This window comes from Sphaeramia orbicularis, chromosome 9, assembly GCF_902148855.1.
Source record: "Sphaeramia orbicularis chromosome 9, fSphaOr1.1, whole genome shotgun sequence".
Taxonomy (NCBI): Eukaryota; Metazoa; Chordata; class Actinopteri; order Kurtiformes; family Apogonidae; genus Sphaeramia; species Sphaeramia orbicularis.
The window spans coordinates 7342598-7359076 of NC_043965.1; the positions used below are offsets into that span (position 1 = coordinate 7342598).

The following is a 16479-nucleotide window of genomic DNA, read 5'->3' on the forward strand; positions in this document are numbered from 1 at the left end:
CTGTTGTACATGTACTCTGAGAGACCTCTGCATCATAACTCTGATGTACTTGAATGTATACAAATGCCAAATAAACTATCTTATCTCATCTTATCTCATCTTATCTTATCCTATCTTATAGCAGATGTGTCTTTTCAGATGTTCAGAGGCTCTGTAGTGAACGTGGAAACACTGACTCACCAGTAAAACCTGTAACTGTAGTTTCACAAATGGCTAAGTGGTTGTAGATGCTTGTTTTTAAGCTATATTTTGCTGAAAAATTCACATTTTCACCAGTTTTCTCCACTTTGATAAAATGACCTTTGAATAAACTCTGAGCTTTTATGAACATGTATATGATGAGTAAATTAAATGTCGGAAAGAACTCAGTTTTGCTGAAAAATGCAAAGGATAATATTATAACAAGTGGCAAAGTCCAGAAAATTAAATCGTTTTAGTGGGGGTTTAGGGGGGAGTGCAAAGACATCAGCTTTGGACAAGAATTTAATTATTTGTGTATTAATATTAACCACTTTTCTACCATTTGTACTCTTAATGAGCTCAGTTTATATGGATACACATATACACAAATGAAATTATACATCCCTGAGCTGTTAGGTTCAACTTTATCTTCTTTTATTTTGTCAATTGTGAACTCAGGCAATGGGAGATGCACAGAACTAGAGTCATAACCTTTATTATACATGTCTATATATAATGTATGTGTTTGTTTGGTCTATATATATATATAATACATTTATCTGGTTATGATTTATTTGTGCCCTGGCCTGACTATTTTTTCTTATGTGAGCATTTAAAATTAATTCATTAATCAAACAAACCTAATATATATGATATGAGTGTGAATGTGAGCGTGAATGAATAATGGATCACTAATGGAAAATGCTTTGGGAGCCTTGAAAAGCGCTATAGAAATCTAATCCATTATTATTATTATTATTATTATTATTATTAATATATACACAGTAAAAAAAAAATTGTAAAAAAAATGGTAATATTCTGGCAGCAGGGGTGCCAAAAAAAATATCGTTAAAATAAGGGAAAGTAACCATCTCATAAAAACACGGTAATTTTCCATAATTAAATTTTTTTTTTCCTAACTTTACATGAAATTTTGCTTTTTTTTTTTTACTTTTCAATGTTTAATAAAGATTATTTACGTGTATTAAAAACAATCAAATTACATATATATATATATATATATATATATATATATATATATATATATATAAATAATTTTCAATGAGACTCAGTTGTACAATCCACTGATAAAAACTGTATTTGGACAGTTTATCAGTGCTTAGACATGTTATACATTCACAAAAACACATTTATTCAACATTTTTGTTGTGAAACCTCCCGTAATTACACAACATATTTGTCAACTAATAAACAAGACTTGTCAAACTTACAGAACAAATACTTCTTTTACGGTTAATTGTCAGTAATTTTATCTGGGTTTTTTTTTGTTTTTTTTTTTACAGTATTAAATTTTAAATTAACGGTTTAATCTCAAATAGAAAATAAATATTTGTGAAATTACGATACATTTGCAAATGTATTTTAACTGTATTTTTCTGTGGAAAAAGAAAAATTTTCTTTAAAAAAAAAAGGGAAATTTTATGGTTATTCACAGTTAGAATTTTTTCATGTTATTTTACATTTGACATGTAAAATCACAGTCTGTTTTTGTTATTTCATTGATATTTTCCTGTATCTTAAAAATAAAGGAAAAATCTGTAAAATAAACTGTGAAATTTCTGTTAAATTACAGATTTTTTTTACAGTGTTATTTTTTTAATACATTTTTTTATATGTTAAATAAACTAAACACCTAAGGTTAAACGCAGAGAACAATCTCATAATGAGTTCAAAATGCATCAAATAATCGGTACATTGATAGTTGGAGCTGCCAAAATTAAAAAGTCACTCCTGTTTCTGTTGTATTTTTTAATACATCAAAGAGCAATGTGTATTTAAACATTTTTTTTATTTACTACATCTGATGTGTAATTAATTGTAAATGTTTGTACAGCAACACTCGTCTATGTATAGGTATTTTTTAAATTGTACGTTTATAACCTTTGTTTATAATCTGGGACTGCAGATGAAAAAGAGCCATTGGACTAACTGTGGAGTGAATGAATGAACAATGTCCTCGTTAAATAAACAATAAACAATACATTTAAATAAAATCCACATGGAGCTTACAGCATAAACAGTTCTCGGTGTTTAAGGGTTAAAGAGGGAAGCATATGTGTGTACAGTATAAAGCATACAGTACACAGTCATATGCATACATAATATATTCCGGTCCTCTATAGGGTTTACTATCTGCATATGGGGATTTATGACCACATTTCATTTAAAGAGCAGCACTCAGGACTCCACCTCGCTGTGCTAAATGCTTCACTACTTTCACTGTTTATTACATTTCATTTGCATGTGTTTACTGTATATACTGTATCTGGCACCGTCACTAATAAAGATTTATCCACTCAGCAGCTGAACAGTCGACAAATCAGGGCTCCCGCCTGTATCTTGAAGGCCACGCTGGCTGTGGAGGAAACAGCCTCTCAGGCCTCCGTCCACAAACTGCATTCCTCTGCTCACGCTTTAATTAGATCCCCTTCAGGTCATCCGAGCTCATCTGAATATCAGCAAATACAAGCAGTTTTCCTCTCACTAGCTCCCCTGTTATACTCGGTGTTGTGCAAGTTACTTCCAAATTGTAATCCATTACAGATTAGTGGTTACTGTTATTTAAAAGTAATTCCTTACCTTATGTAATAGAATTGTAATGCATTACATGACTCCTGTATAGGGATGTAATGATTTCTGGTATAACGATAAACCGTGGCAAAATTGCAGATGGTTAGTATTACCGTTTAAATTCTAATTATCATGATAACCGTGTTTGATTACCACACTTTTCTGGAGAAAATACCTATGTAAAGCTGTCCTTTTATGTCAAATATTTGAGTATAGTTTTAATTTATTACAATTTTAATTTTATATTCCTAATATTTGGAACCAATATTCACTTTTAAAGTCTTTGAAAAGGTTCGTTAAGCACCTGTGTGTTATTTATGCAATAAATTCTATACATTTTTCAAATCGAATTTTATATATTTTGTGTGTTTTTTTGTCCTTTTGTGTTTTTATAGTAGGTTAAAGTGAAAAAATAATAGACAGATGAGATAGATGAAGTTGTGCTGAAAAAACAGATACCAAACATGGGTAAACATTTGTTTATATAGTATATAAAGGCAAAATCAAAAGGACTGAAAAATGGACAAAAATGTGGTTTATTTATGTTTCTATCTGATTTATTTATGTTTCTTTATGGTTTACTGCTGGCTGCTTTGCGCATCTCCTCTCATGCTTCATGTATCTCCTCTTTGTGCCCCCCCTTACATGTATGTGTGTGTGTGTTTGTGTGCATGTGTGTGTTTTTTTAAGGGGGGGCATCAAATTCATATCCCCATACCAAGGGTGCCAAAATGGCTAGAACCGACTGACTGATTGTTTGTTTGTTTAATCAGCTCTACATGACGTGAAATTATGATCGCAAATGCAAAAAAAAAAAAAAAACTTTCAGGAGTGCTGCCTTGGAGCAGTTTTGTGCCCCCACCAATGACAGAATCAAACCTACTCCCTTGATTTAGGACCCAACTGGTCTATAGGACTGACAAAAACTGGTTTGTCTTCTGTGTCGTAACAAACACAGCAGCTCCACTCTGTCCTTACATGACCTCGACTCCTCCCCTGTAGATCTGACAGTTTATTGGTGGGTGGAGCCAACAGGAGGCGGGTCCAGATCAGAGGCCAAACTGCTTTCACTCTGTGAAACTGAACCAGTTGTCGATACACGAAGCAGAAATGGAGCAGAAAGGAGTTCAGCTGGATCAGGAAACATTTTCCTGTTCCATCTGTTTGGATCTACTGAAGGATCCGGTGACTATTCCCTGTGGACACAGCTACTGTATGAGCTGTATTCAAACCCACTGGGATGAAGAGGATAGGAAGAACCTCCACAGCTGCCCTCAGTGCAGACAGACCTTCACACCAAGGCCTGTCCTGGTCAAAAACACCATGTTGGCAGTTTTAGTGGAACAGCTGAAGAAGACTGGACTTGGAGCTGCTGCAGCTGATCACTGCTATGCTGGAGCTGAAGATGTGGCCTGTGATGTGTGCACTGGGAGGAAACTGAAAGCCGTCAAGTCCTGTCTGGGGTGTTTGGCTTCTTACTGTGACCAACACCTTCAGCCTCATCATGAATCTGTTGCCTTTAAGAAACACAAGCTGGTGGATCCGTACCAAAAGCTCCAGGAGAACATCTGCTCTCGTCATGATGAGGTGATGAAGATGTTCTGCCGCACTGATGGTCAGTGTATCTGTTATCTGTGCTCTGTGGATGAACATAAAGGCCACGACACAGTCACATCTGCAGCAGAAAGGACTGAGAGGCAGAAGGAGCTGGAGGTGAGTCGACAGAAAATCCAGCAGAGAATCAAAGACAAACAGGAAGATGTGAAGGTGCTTCAAAAGGAGGTGAAGACCATCAGTCGCTGTGCTGATGAAGCAGTGGAGAAGAACCACAAGATCCTGACTGAGCTGATCCGACTGATGGAGGAAGGAAGGGGTGATGTGGAGAAGCAGATCAGATCCAAGGAGGAAACTGAAGTGAGTCGAGTCAAAGAGCTGGAGTTGAAGCTGGAGCAGGAGATCGCTGAGCTGAGGAGGAAAGACACCGAGATGGACAAACTGTCACACACACACGACCACAACCAGTTTTTACTCCAGTATTCATCGGTGTCCACACTCAGAGAAGATCCAGACTCATCCCATGTCCACATCCATCCTTGGAGTTACTTTGAGGATGTGACGGCAGCTGTGTCAGAGCTCAGAGATAAACTCCAGCACAGTCTGACAGAGGAATGGACCAACATCTCACTGAGCATCAGTCAAACACAGGTTCTACTAGAACCAGAACCACAGACCAGAGCAGGATTCTTACAATATTCACGTCAAATCACACTGGATCCAAACACAGTGAATGAATATCTGTCACTGTCTGAGAAGAATAAAAGAGGAACATTTATGAGACAAAGACGGAACTATCCTGATCATCCAGACAGATTCAGTGACTGGCGTCAGGTCCTGAGCAGAGAGGGTCTGACTGGTCGATGTTACTGGGAGGTGGAGTGGAGGGGGTGGGACGTTCGGGTAGCTGTCGCATATAAGGATATTAAGAGAAAAGGAAAGTCTGATGAAGGTGGATTTGGAAAAAATGACAAATCTTGGGCTTTATATTCTAACAATAACTCTCCTGTATTTCATCATAACGGTGTCCAGTCTTCTGTCCCAGGTCCAGTTCCCTCCAGAATCGGAGTGTACCTGGATCACACAGCAGGTATTCTGTCCTTCTACAGTGTCTCTGAAACCATGACTCTGATCCACAGAGTCCAGACCACGTTCACTCAACCTCTGTACGCTGGACTTTGTCTTTGGAATATTGGAGACACCGCCCACTTCCCTAAACTCCAGTAAACTCATCATTGACTTTGATCCAGTTGATCAGATCAATCTTTCCGTATCTGTCTCTAAATCACATGACACAAAAACAGATCAACTTTTTTTTTTTTCCTGAATGCACAATTTATTGTGAGGAACAAATATTTTTTATAGAAAAATGAGCAAAATGAGCAACTAATTAAAAAAAAAAAAAAAGCCAACAAGAAACAAAAATTATAAGTAAAAAAAACCAAACAAGATAAAAAAAAATAATAATCAGCAAAATGAACAAAAATAAAATTAATCACAAAATGAATAAAATAATAATAAAATAATAATAATAATAAAATAATCAATAATAATGAGTAAAAATGACCAATTCTGAATTTCTCTGTCTCTGTCCAACAGATCAATAAAGTTTTATCTAATCTAATCAACAAATTGAACAAAAATGAACAAAATAATCAACAAAATTAGCAAATAATTAAAATTTTGAGCAATTATGCAGCAAAATACACAAAATGAGCAACAATATGAACAAATAGGATCCACAATGTTAAAAAGTGGAAAAAAAAAAAAAAAATTAACAACATAAACAAGAAAAATGAACAAAATAATGAGACAAATACACTGAAAAATGTCAAATATAAAGGATAATTAAAAAAAAAAAACAAAAAAAAAAAACGCTTTTGCTTCAGTTTTCTCTTTGTTTTTGATCTAATAACCTTTGAATTGACTCTGAGCTTAACATGGCTATTAACCCTTTAGTTCAGACAATAGGAGATTTATGGCATTAATATACTGAGGTTTTATAGAAAAATGAGCAAAATGAGGCACTAATTTAAAAAAAAAAAAAAAATCAACATGAAACAAAAATTTACAGGAAAAAAAACAAAACGAAAAAAATAAACAAAATTAACAAAAATAAAATTAATCACAAAATGAATAAAATAATCAACAAAATGAATTTTTAAAAAATGATTGACTGATTGATTGATTGACTGATGTATTTATTTTGAATATGAATGTCAAAACAGAAGAAAATAAATAAACAAAACACTTAAACATAAGACATATCATACATATTTGAAAAGGAGTGAAAAGAAGGATAACTTATAAACTCCCACCCCTTCTCCTTATATAATTAATAACAGTAATAACCTTCCTTAAGCATATCTATACTATACAGGGTGGGGAAGCAAAATTTACAATGAACATTTAGTTGTTTTTTCTCAGCAGGCACTACGTCAATTGTTTTGAAACCAAACATATATTGATGTCATAATCATACCTAACACTATTATCCATACCTTTTCAGAAACTTTTGCCCATATGAGTAATCAGGAAAGCAAACGTCAAAGAGTGTGTGATTTGCTGAATGCACTCGTCACACCAAAGGAGATTTCAAAAATAGTTGGAGTGTCCATAAAGACTGTTTATAATGGAAAGAAGAGAATGACTATGAGCAAAACTATTACCAGAAAGTCTGGAAGATACTATTAAAGAAGAATGGGAGAAGTTGTCACCCGAATATTTGAGGAACACTTGCGCAAGTTTCAGGAAGCGTGTGAAGGCAGTTATTGAGAAAGAAGGAGGACACATAGAATAAAAACATTTTCTATTATGTACATTTTCTTGCGGCAAATCAATTCTCATGACTTTCAATAAACTAATTGGTCATACACTGTCTTTCAATCCCTGCCTCAAAATATTGTAAATTTTGCTTCCCCACCCTGTATACCATAATATGACTGATACTTATTATTAAATAATTTGGTTTATGGCTTTATATTATTATAAACAAATATAATATGATTTACATAAACACATAAAACAATAACACATATATGTAAATACATATTCAAACACAGATCTATACACACACACATACATACACATATACCTACCTACCTATATATATATATATATATATATATATATATATATATATATATATATATATATACACACACACACACACACATACCACATACTTGTACTTCTTTACAACACCCAGTGATCCCCAACACCTCCCTCATCCCTCTACGTCTGAAAAATTGTGTCTTTGTACCTCTTTTTTAAATTCTTTCATGCTTGGACATTGCTTTAACTCTATATTAAATCTGTTCCACAGTCTCAGCCCGCTGACTGAAACACAAAAACCCTTCCTTGTCGTGCGTATTAAGTGAATTTTAAAGTTAATTTTCCCCCTTAAATCAAACCCCCCCCTCATGAATACTGAATAATTTCTGTATATTTGTTGGTAATAGATTATTTTTGTCTTTGTACATTATTTGTGCTGTTTGATCATCCACAGTGTCTGTGAACTTGAGTCATTTTGACTGTAAGAATAGTGAGTTTGTGTGTTCCTGGTAGCCAACTTTGTGAATGATCCTCTTTGCTCTTTTTTGAATAATAGTTTGTGACTGTAATGAAGTCTTGTAGTTGTTGTCCCAGATCTCAGCACAGTTCTGTAAATATGCTCAGACTAGGGAACAGTATAGAGTGTGGAGGGATTTCTGATCCAAAACCTTCTTTGCTTTATTTATTATTTCAATGTTTCTGGAGACTTTGGTTTGTACATGTTTGATATGTGCTTTCCAACTGATTTTGTCATCAATGGTTACCCCCAGAAATTTTATTTCATCAACTCTCTCTATTTCAATTCCATCTATTTTTATTGTTACCTGTGAATTATTTCTACAATTACCAAATATCATTATTTTTGTCTTGTTAAGATTTAATGATAACCTGTTTCTGTTGAACCACATTTTTTGTTTGTTCATTTCTTTAAAAAAAACAAACACATTTTATTGTTTTTAGACATATAAAAGACAGAAACAAGACCCCCCACCTCGACCCCTCACACAGCACATGCCAGAGTTACAGACTTATACAGACAAATGAGAAAAAAAAAAAAAACATAATACACCAGTCATCATCATTATACTATTATACTAGGGGTGTAGAATTGTGTAGGGACACTATGGACATATCCCTACTAATATCTCTGTAGTGTTTAGTCAATGATTATGGCACACAAAGGGTTAACAGTCGGTCTCTGCTAGAAGTCCCGCCTCTAACGTAAATATCGCTCTCCGATTGGCTCTTTGGTTTTGCTAACGTACATGTGATTGCCCGTCCCCGCTGTCACTCCATCTGCTTGTAAAAGGAACCTGCTAGTTGGACCACTAACGCAAGTTATCAGTATGTTTGTATTTGTTCTGTCTGGGTCACGTCAGCTAGATGGATTTGAATATCAGCGGTGTCATTTACATTTACATTTGTACGTGTGTGTTTGCGTGCACACCCGTGTGTGTGTGTGCTCGGTAATTAGGATTTGAAGGATGCCAAAGAAAAGAAAACTGGACAGAAGACACTTCTATTGGAGTCAAAGTGTGAGTTAGTTCAAGGGTCTAGAACTGTAGAGGCAGAAACACAAACAGAAACACTTTTATAAAGTTATTTCACTTATTATTATTTTAATGCATTTCTATGGAAGAGCAACTGTTTAAAAAACACAAAGAAGATTTGTGGGGAAAACACAATAAAACCTCAGGTTGTAAATGTGATTCTAGATGTGATTTTATCCATATTTTTGGGGAATAAATTACATGTAATAATTGAAAGTAAAAGCCTTTTTTGCTCAGACAGTAACTGTACCATCAAACTGTATGAACAGTGTATCCAGAATCTGTTCATATGTCATGAATCAACAGATTTATATCAGGAGGCAAACAGTAGAGAGGAGGGAGGAGAAGAAGGAGGAGGTAGAGGAGGAGGAGAAGGAGGAGGAGACGAAGGAGGAGGATGAGGAAGAGGAGGAGAAGAAGGAGGAGGTAGAGGAGGAGGTAGAGGGGGAGAAGAAGGAGGAGGAGACAAAGGAGGAGGAGGAGAAAGAGGAGGAGAAGAAGGAGGAGGTAGAGGAGGAGAAGAAGGAGGAAGTAGAGGAGGAGAAGAAGGAGGAGGTACAGGAGGAGAAGGAGGAGGAGGTAGAGGAGGAGAAGAAGGCAGAGAAGGAGGAGAAGAAGGAGGAGGTAGAGGAGGAGAAGAAGGAGGAGGTACAGGAGGAGAAGGAGGAGGAGGTAGAGGAGTAGAGGCTGTAAATTCCCAGGTGAGCTTCAATAATAATGCATATGTTTGTCATTACAATAACTTTGCAGAATGCATTAAATACTTGTATTGTCTGTAGATATTCAAATATACTTTATAAACTTGTCAATTACTGAATTTTTTTCTGACTATGATTGTTTGCTCATTTGATCAGCTCTACATGATGTGAAATTATGATCGCAACAAACATCAACTTTCAGGAGTGCTGCCTTGGAGCACTTTAGTGTCCCCACTAGTGTCCAAATCAAACCTACTGCCTTGATCAGCTGAGTCCTGTTCAGATCTGCAGACCTGTGCAGGCATGAGGTCATGTGGTGTGGAGCTGCTGACGCTGCAGGTTCTAGTCCTGCAGGAGCTGCTGGGGCTGGATGTTCACATGCATCCCACAGCGGCTGCAGGGGGGCATCGATTTCCAACTACACCCCCCCCCACACCACCACCACCAACCCTCCCCGCCCCCGCCGGCCTGATCTCATTGATCCCATGACAAGAGTCGACTCAAAAACAGTGTCTAATTGCTGATGTAATTACTATAAAGCTCAGACTAAACTGAAATCAATATCATCTCCCTGGTCCAGTTCATAGACAGAGCTCTGCAGAAACAAAGGCTGGACCATTTATTTCCCAAGATGCTCTGCAGTCAACTACCTGACAGCTCCTCAGCTAAAGTTCTTCAGCTTTTTCCACTTGTCCAACATTCATTAACCCTGTAAAACCTGACCCATTAAAAACTAGCCACTAAACTCTACTGTTTTGGAAGTTTAGCCTCCTCAGACCCAGGAAATGTCAGCAAAGTACCAGCTTTTTTTGTTTTGTATTAATTAAGTGCCTATATTGGAAACATCATGATGCAACAGTTTTTCAGATGCAGTTTTTAAACTTTTTGTGGAATGTCCTTTGTGGTGGACAGTTTTCTTTTCTTTCTTTTTTTTGTATAAAGTTGTGAAACTCTTGTCCACAAATGTGGACAGAACACCCATAGTTGGGTCTGAGGAGGTTAAATGTATTTTAACAAAAACAAACAAAAAATGTTGCCATGTCATTTTATTTATGATATGTTGTTTGTATCACATTTGGCAACTTTTTACTCACAAGAACATTAACTTTGGATACAAAAATAAATTTTACCAGTAATATTTTGAAAATATAGAACATTTCAGGTCTTTTTTTTTTATTTTATTTTTTTTACATAAAACATTTACAGCCTTTTTATTTCCCTTACATGGCAACATAATTTCAATATTTTTCAATTTTCAACCCAATAACAAGGTAAATGTTCTTAATGTCACTTTTTGAAAATTACCAAAGACTTTCCTACAAAACATGAGTTGGATGATTCAGCGTTTAACTCACTCATATTGAACAGGGGAAAAAAACAAGGGGGACACAAGTGCCACTAACTTTATCCTAATGTTGTTCAAATTAGCACATACTAAAAAACATAACACTTGAAAACCCTCAGCCTGACTTATCAGGCGCACTACTGCCCCCAGTGGCCTGACTGATCAGTGCATAGCAAAGTTTTTGGACAGACGGATGGACGACCAACTAATGACAAACACCCTGCAGCCAGTGTGGCCGAGAGTAATGTAACTTTCTGAGTCCAGGTTATTACCTTTCAAATGAAGTGCCACTCATTCCTCAGTTATAAGCTTTGGGACTCACTTTGGTAAATACGTTTAAATTAACACAAATTAGGAGCTGAAGTTTAGTCCTGTTCAGCCTCTTCCACCTCATATAGTGTCTTCCACATCTGAGTTTCTGAGTTATAGTAACATTAAGGCGTCTGTGGTCGAGTGGTTAAACTGTGGGGTATGAATAGTACCATGTGGTTTATTGTGGGAAAAAAACAATCAATCATAATGAAATATTATTTTAATTTAGATAGTTGAATTCTGAAGTTTAAACACATATCAATCAGTATTAGTTAGGATTCCTTACTTAACTTAAGAACACGTCAACAATAACAAGAATTTCAAAATCAAATTAGCAAAAAAGAACATATACACATATATAAACATAAATTACACTGGTCAACAACAAATTTATTGTTTAAGTTTTTGGAGCTGATTTAGGATCATTTTGGTGTGCTGAATCCAAAAATCACATTAATTTTGCTCAATCAGGTCAACTTTCTGAACTATGCTACATATTGGCTTTTTAACATTTTTGCTTACATTTATGGGCATTTTCACATCATATGATACAAAATTCTTTCATATTTCTTGCAATAAACGAGTTCTGAAGATTTTACTTTTGCCAATTTATAATTAATGTTTTTTTTAATATTACAAGTGAATGAAATGGCTTCGACTAGAAGATCTTGCAAAAATAAGCCTGACGTATTCTGCTACATCTGCTGACACATCTGATTGAAACATGAAAAATTCAACTCTGGACACAAACTCATAACTGCTGTGTTCACATTCTCTTATCAAACACTATTAATAAATGTTGTAAGTCACTATTTTCTTCATAGTAAAGCTGCTTTTGCTCATTTTGTTACTATAGTTCTATCCTGATAACATTACCATGTCCCACTGTGCTGCGTTGTGTTGGTTTTATTACCAGTGTTGAATCATAAATAAAAGATTTAGCCCTTAGAACAGAACATCCACACTGAGGCCTGATGTGTGTGATGTATCTTGACTGTTTTGTCAGGTAACGGAGCCAAAACTCCAGACCAAAAACAAATGCCGTTCTGTTGCAGAGTTGAAAAGGCCCACACTTTTTCCTGCAGCTACATTTTCTGTGGCATCTCAAAAAGCGTAGACATGAAAGTAGATGTGAGACTATACACCAACGGAAAACCACCATCTGAGTTCTAGGACCTGTGTGAGAGAATAATCATCAGGAAGAAGAAAAACTAAGGACTGGTCAAACGACTCAAGTTCTATGAAAGATTGATGAGTTAGTTTCACACCAGAACGTCTGAACCAGTGTTCTTTATTTGACACTGTTCTGCTTTGTTTATCACTAACCTCATGTGTTATGACCCTGGGTTATAACACTGGGTTACAAAAAAATGGTTTTTGCAAGTTGTCTATGTTTTTTCAACTGAATTAGGACCATTTTGCACCGCTAAATCCAAAAATGACATCTGTTTTTCTCAATCAGGTCAGGTTTTTTTTTGCTAATTTGACTTTGAAAAATCTGATCTTCTCACAAAACTGATTACATTTTTGTGACTTTATCAGTTGATTTTTTATATAGTTCTCACCCAAAATAGGTTTTAAGAGAAAAAAAATCATTTGATCACTTGATTCCTGTTAGGTACAATGGTGTATTCACCACAGATGTAGCAGAATACGTCAGGCTTATTTTTGCAAGATCTTCTAGTCGAAGCCATTTCATTCACCTGTAATATTAAAAAAAACATTCATCATAAATTGGCAAAAGTAAAATCTTCAGAACGCGTTTATTGCAAGAAATATGAAAGAATTTTGTATCATATGATGTGAAAATGCCCATAAATGTAAGCAAAAATGTTAAAAAGCCAATATGTAGCATAGTTCAGAAAGTTGACCTGATTGAGCAAAATGAATGTGATTTTTGGATTCAGCACACCAAAATGATCCTAAATCAGCTCCAAAAACTTAAACAATAAATTTGTTGTTGACCAGTGTAATTTATGTTTATATATGAGTATATGTTCTGTGTTGGTGTGTTCTCCCCAGTCCTGTAGGTGGGCTGTGCCTGTCTTGTGTCCTCTGTTTCATGCAGGAAGCTGATTGGTGGAGTGAGATTACCCGGCCCCTTTAAAACTGGCCCTGGATCCTCCAGCTCGGTCTCTCCTTGTCTGCTGCCAGCTCCCAACCGGGATTCCTGCTTGTGTGTTGATCATCAGTCGTCATGTGTTCGTGTGCGACAATTCGTAAATTGTACATAGTTGTAAACAGCCTTTTTGTAAATCAGTCCTTTTTTCCGTTTCCATTTGCTATGCTATGTTGCAAATAAACATTAATTTTAGACGACATTTAGTCTATATAATGTATATTATTGTGGACGGAGGCAGAAAAGCCAGGTGTAGATTACTGCACAAAGGGAGAATTGGATTTTCCAGTCAGTCCAGCTTGGATTTACAAGGCTGACAATTAATACTGAACAAATAATAACTCAAACTATGGATTATGAAAGAGCTGCAGCATCTGAAACCGACCACAATGAACATTTGACAGATAAACAGAACCACAGTGCTGCAGTTTCAGACTCACAGTTTGTCTTGACTTTCATGGACTGGGATTGTCTCTGTCAACTCACCATATATTTTCTATTAGTAAGTTTTAGTTTTGTTTCTTTTAATCGATTACTAGAAATTTCAGGCGACCCCATTTGAATTCCAGGCGACTCCATGTGGGGTCCTGACCCCAAGGTTGAAAAACACTGGTCTAACTCATGTTCATCACAATACTCATGGGACCACCACCACAAAAACGCTCCCTGGCGATGGTTTTCTCTGCAGCTTAAGTCACATGTACCTGTCTGGTTTGCATGTGAAACTAATCAAAGGCCACAGTAAACCTGGAGCCTCAGGAAAAAACTGTTCCTTTGTAACTCCACAACGCAGACGTCTGTTTATCGTCTGGAGTTTTATCTTTATTTCCAAGTCCACACTAAACTGAAAGAAACTCTGAAACTTTGTACATCATCACCCCTGGAGCCCAACTGTAAGTACGGATACTTCTGACCAGTGTGAACCAGGAAAACCACAGAACAACCACCTAAGGTTTATTCACACCGCTGTCACATCCCTCCTCGTGCTCTTTGACCTTTATTCACCTTCCTGTCAAAGTCTGTTAAATACAGAACAGACAGGGGCCTTATTTTAGCTGCAGGTGCTTGTTGTATCTAGGGAGTCGCGCTACGCCTCCTGTCATTTTCATGTCGGGCTGTTCTGCAGGACATCACATTTGGAACAAAAATACATGTGTTTGATGATGTTTAAATGCAGCCTTAAACCATAAGTCCATTTTGTACTTTACTGTTATTTATGCACCCCCATCCTACTGTACAGCTACATTTCACATTACAGTTTATTATTGCACCTTCATCTATCTATCTATCTATCTATCTATCTACACTGTTGTCCATTAGTTAGAATGGTTTTTAAATATTTAATATGTTGACATTTTCTTATGAAATGATTGTGACAAGGGGATTTATTCATGATTATTCATGATCCATCCATCCATCCATCCGTCCGTCCATCCATCTGTCCATCCCCTTTGAACTTTTATCATGTTGTTCATATAAATGGTGTTGGAGTTGTGAGACGTATCTTACGTTGAATGGAAGTTGAGTGTGTGTGACTTTGAATCTTGCTTTAAAATGTCAGATAACCATCATACATCAGGGTTGTTTCAGGTTCATGTGTGCTGAACTTGGAGAAAAGGTCAGATTCTAAGAAAAAGAGCTTATCTTGCAGCTTTGTAGAAAAAGCGAGCTGAGTTAATATTGATTATGAACTTAGGGACTTTCTGTGGTCAAGAATTGCACAAGTGTTAGAACTAAACGTACTTACGGAAACTCTTTGTGGTTAAAATATGCAGCGTAAGCTAAATTATTGGTGCAAATGTCAAACCGAGGTGTGATTAACTCAAGTGAACATTCAAATGTGTTTTTTCTTAGAATTAGCTTACATGGAGTTATTGACGCAAGATGTGACATGTTTTACCCAGCAACAACTGTCAAACCAATCATATGAGAATGTTGGATTTATGTAACTAAATAGGGGAATAACTAAACAGTGGAAAGTCTTCTACCAGTCACCAAAGACTATAAAATGTGATGACGAAGCTCAGAGATGAATAGGGTGTTTGATGCAAAACTAGTTAATAACCGACTTTTTTCTTTTTGTAACTTTTTCTATTTTTGCCTGAAGCAATAAATCAAGTTTTCTTTAAACTTTTTAAAACCTAAACCCTTCTTTTTGGTGAGTTCTTCATTTCTCCTGGTTTGGTCCTTCCATCCGAAACATAACTGGTGAGTTAATTTAAATTACGCGACCCCCCTCTGGGGCAGCCCTGATTTAACCAGACAGTCATTTTTATAGAAGTATTGGAGTAAGGTGGAGAAACACTGGCAGTAAAGTATTTCACATGGGCACACAGTTTAATTCAGAGCAAAGCGAAAAGAGTACCCGGTGTATAAAATATGAAGATATCTGACACGGTAATCCATTAACCCAAATGAATTGTGGTTTTTGTGATTTACTTTTACTGGCGTGTTCAATAGAGTCATGAAGCATTATAGGAGGTGCTTTATTCAGATGGGGTTTTTTTTATATTTATTCGTGTCTGGTGAGTGTCAACAGGCCTGTGGTGGGTGCGTGATGAGGGTGTCTTCTGAAATGTCACAGCACCAAAAGGTCAGGATGTCCTCAGAGAGTGTTTTATAGCACTGAAGTGACGGCTGTTGGACCAGAGCTGGAGGACAATAACAAAACCCAAAAAGTGCTTCTGAGCCCACCTGACTGGAACGCTTCAAACTCAAGAGAGACTACGACGCTGACTGACGGAGGTTTTATGAGATCTGACATTCACTTCTACTCAGCGGTCCCTTTGGTCGCTCTTCTTACCGTCCGTTCGTCCATGCCTTGCCTCTGGCTGGCCTCCTGGGTGTCCGGTGGCGGGGACACGCTCCGGCCCTGGGGGTCCACCCAGCTGTACACGTGGTTGGTGATGTACCCGCCGGGGATCCGACCCATGGAGCAAACCGACAGAGCCAGCTTCTTACATCCCTTCAGCACCTGAAACAGGACAGGAAATGAATGTCAAATCTCATGTATTATATGAAAAGAAGCCCAAACAAATCCAGTCCGTTTTCCTGGTTAGGTTTTAGTCGCGGAGA

At 36.6% G+C, this 16479-nt stretch overlaps 2 protein-coding genes across 3 annotated transcripts in view; one reads left to right on the forward strand and one right to left on the reverse strand.

Moving 5' to 3' along the window:
• The window catches only part of whrnb (whirlin b), a 280302-nt gene that overhangs the window by 151068 nt on the left and 112755 nt on the right, over positions 1 to 16479 (reverse strand). The window contains exon 2 of the mRNA XM_030144436.1: positions 16208 to 16378. Coding sequence (XP_030000296.1) covers positions 16208 to 16378 — 171 coding nt within the window. The remainder of the gene's footprint in view (positions 1 to 16207; positions 16379 to 16479) is intronic.
• On the forward strand, positions 3857 to 5733 carry LOC115426366 (tripartite motif-containing protein 16-like). 2 transcript variants are annotated; one of them, XM_030144442.1, is made up of 2 exons: positions 3857 to 4218; positions 4498 to 5733. In XM_030144442.1, the coding sequence occupies exons 1-2, from the start codon at positions 3883 to 3885 to the stop codon at positions 5551 to 5553; spliced, it is 1392 nt and encodes a 463-aa protein (XP_030000302.1). In that variant the 5' UTR covers positions 3857 to 3882; the 3' UTR covers positions 5554 to 5733. The 2 variants fall into 2 exon arrangements, with proteins under 2 accessions (XP_030000302.1, XP_030000301.1); XM_030144441.1 differs by having other exon boundaries at positions 3857 to 5733.

Excerpts from the sequence above, each read along its gene's own strand:
- LOC115426366 (XM_030144441.1), top strand. The coding sequence starts at position 3,883 with ATGGAGCAGAAAGGAGTTCAGCTGGATCAGGAAACATTTTCCTGTTCC.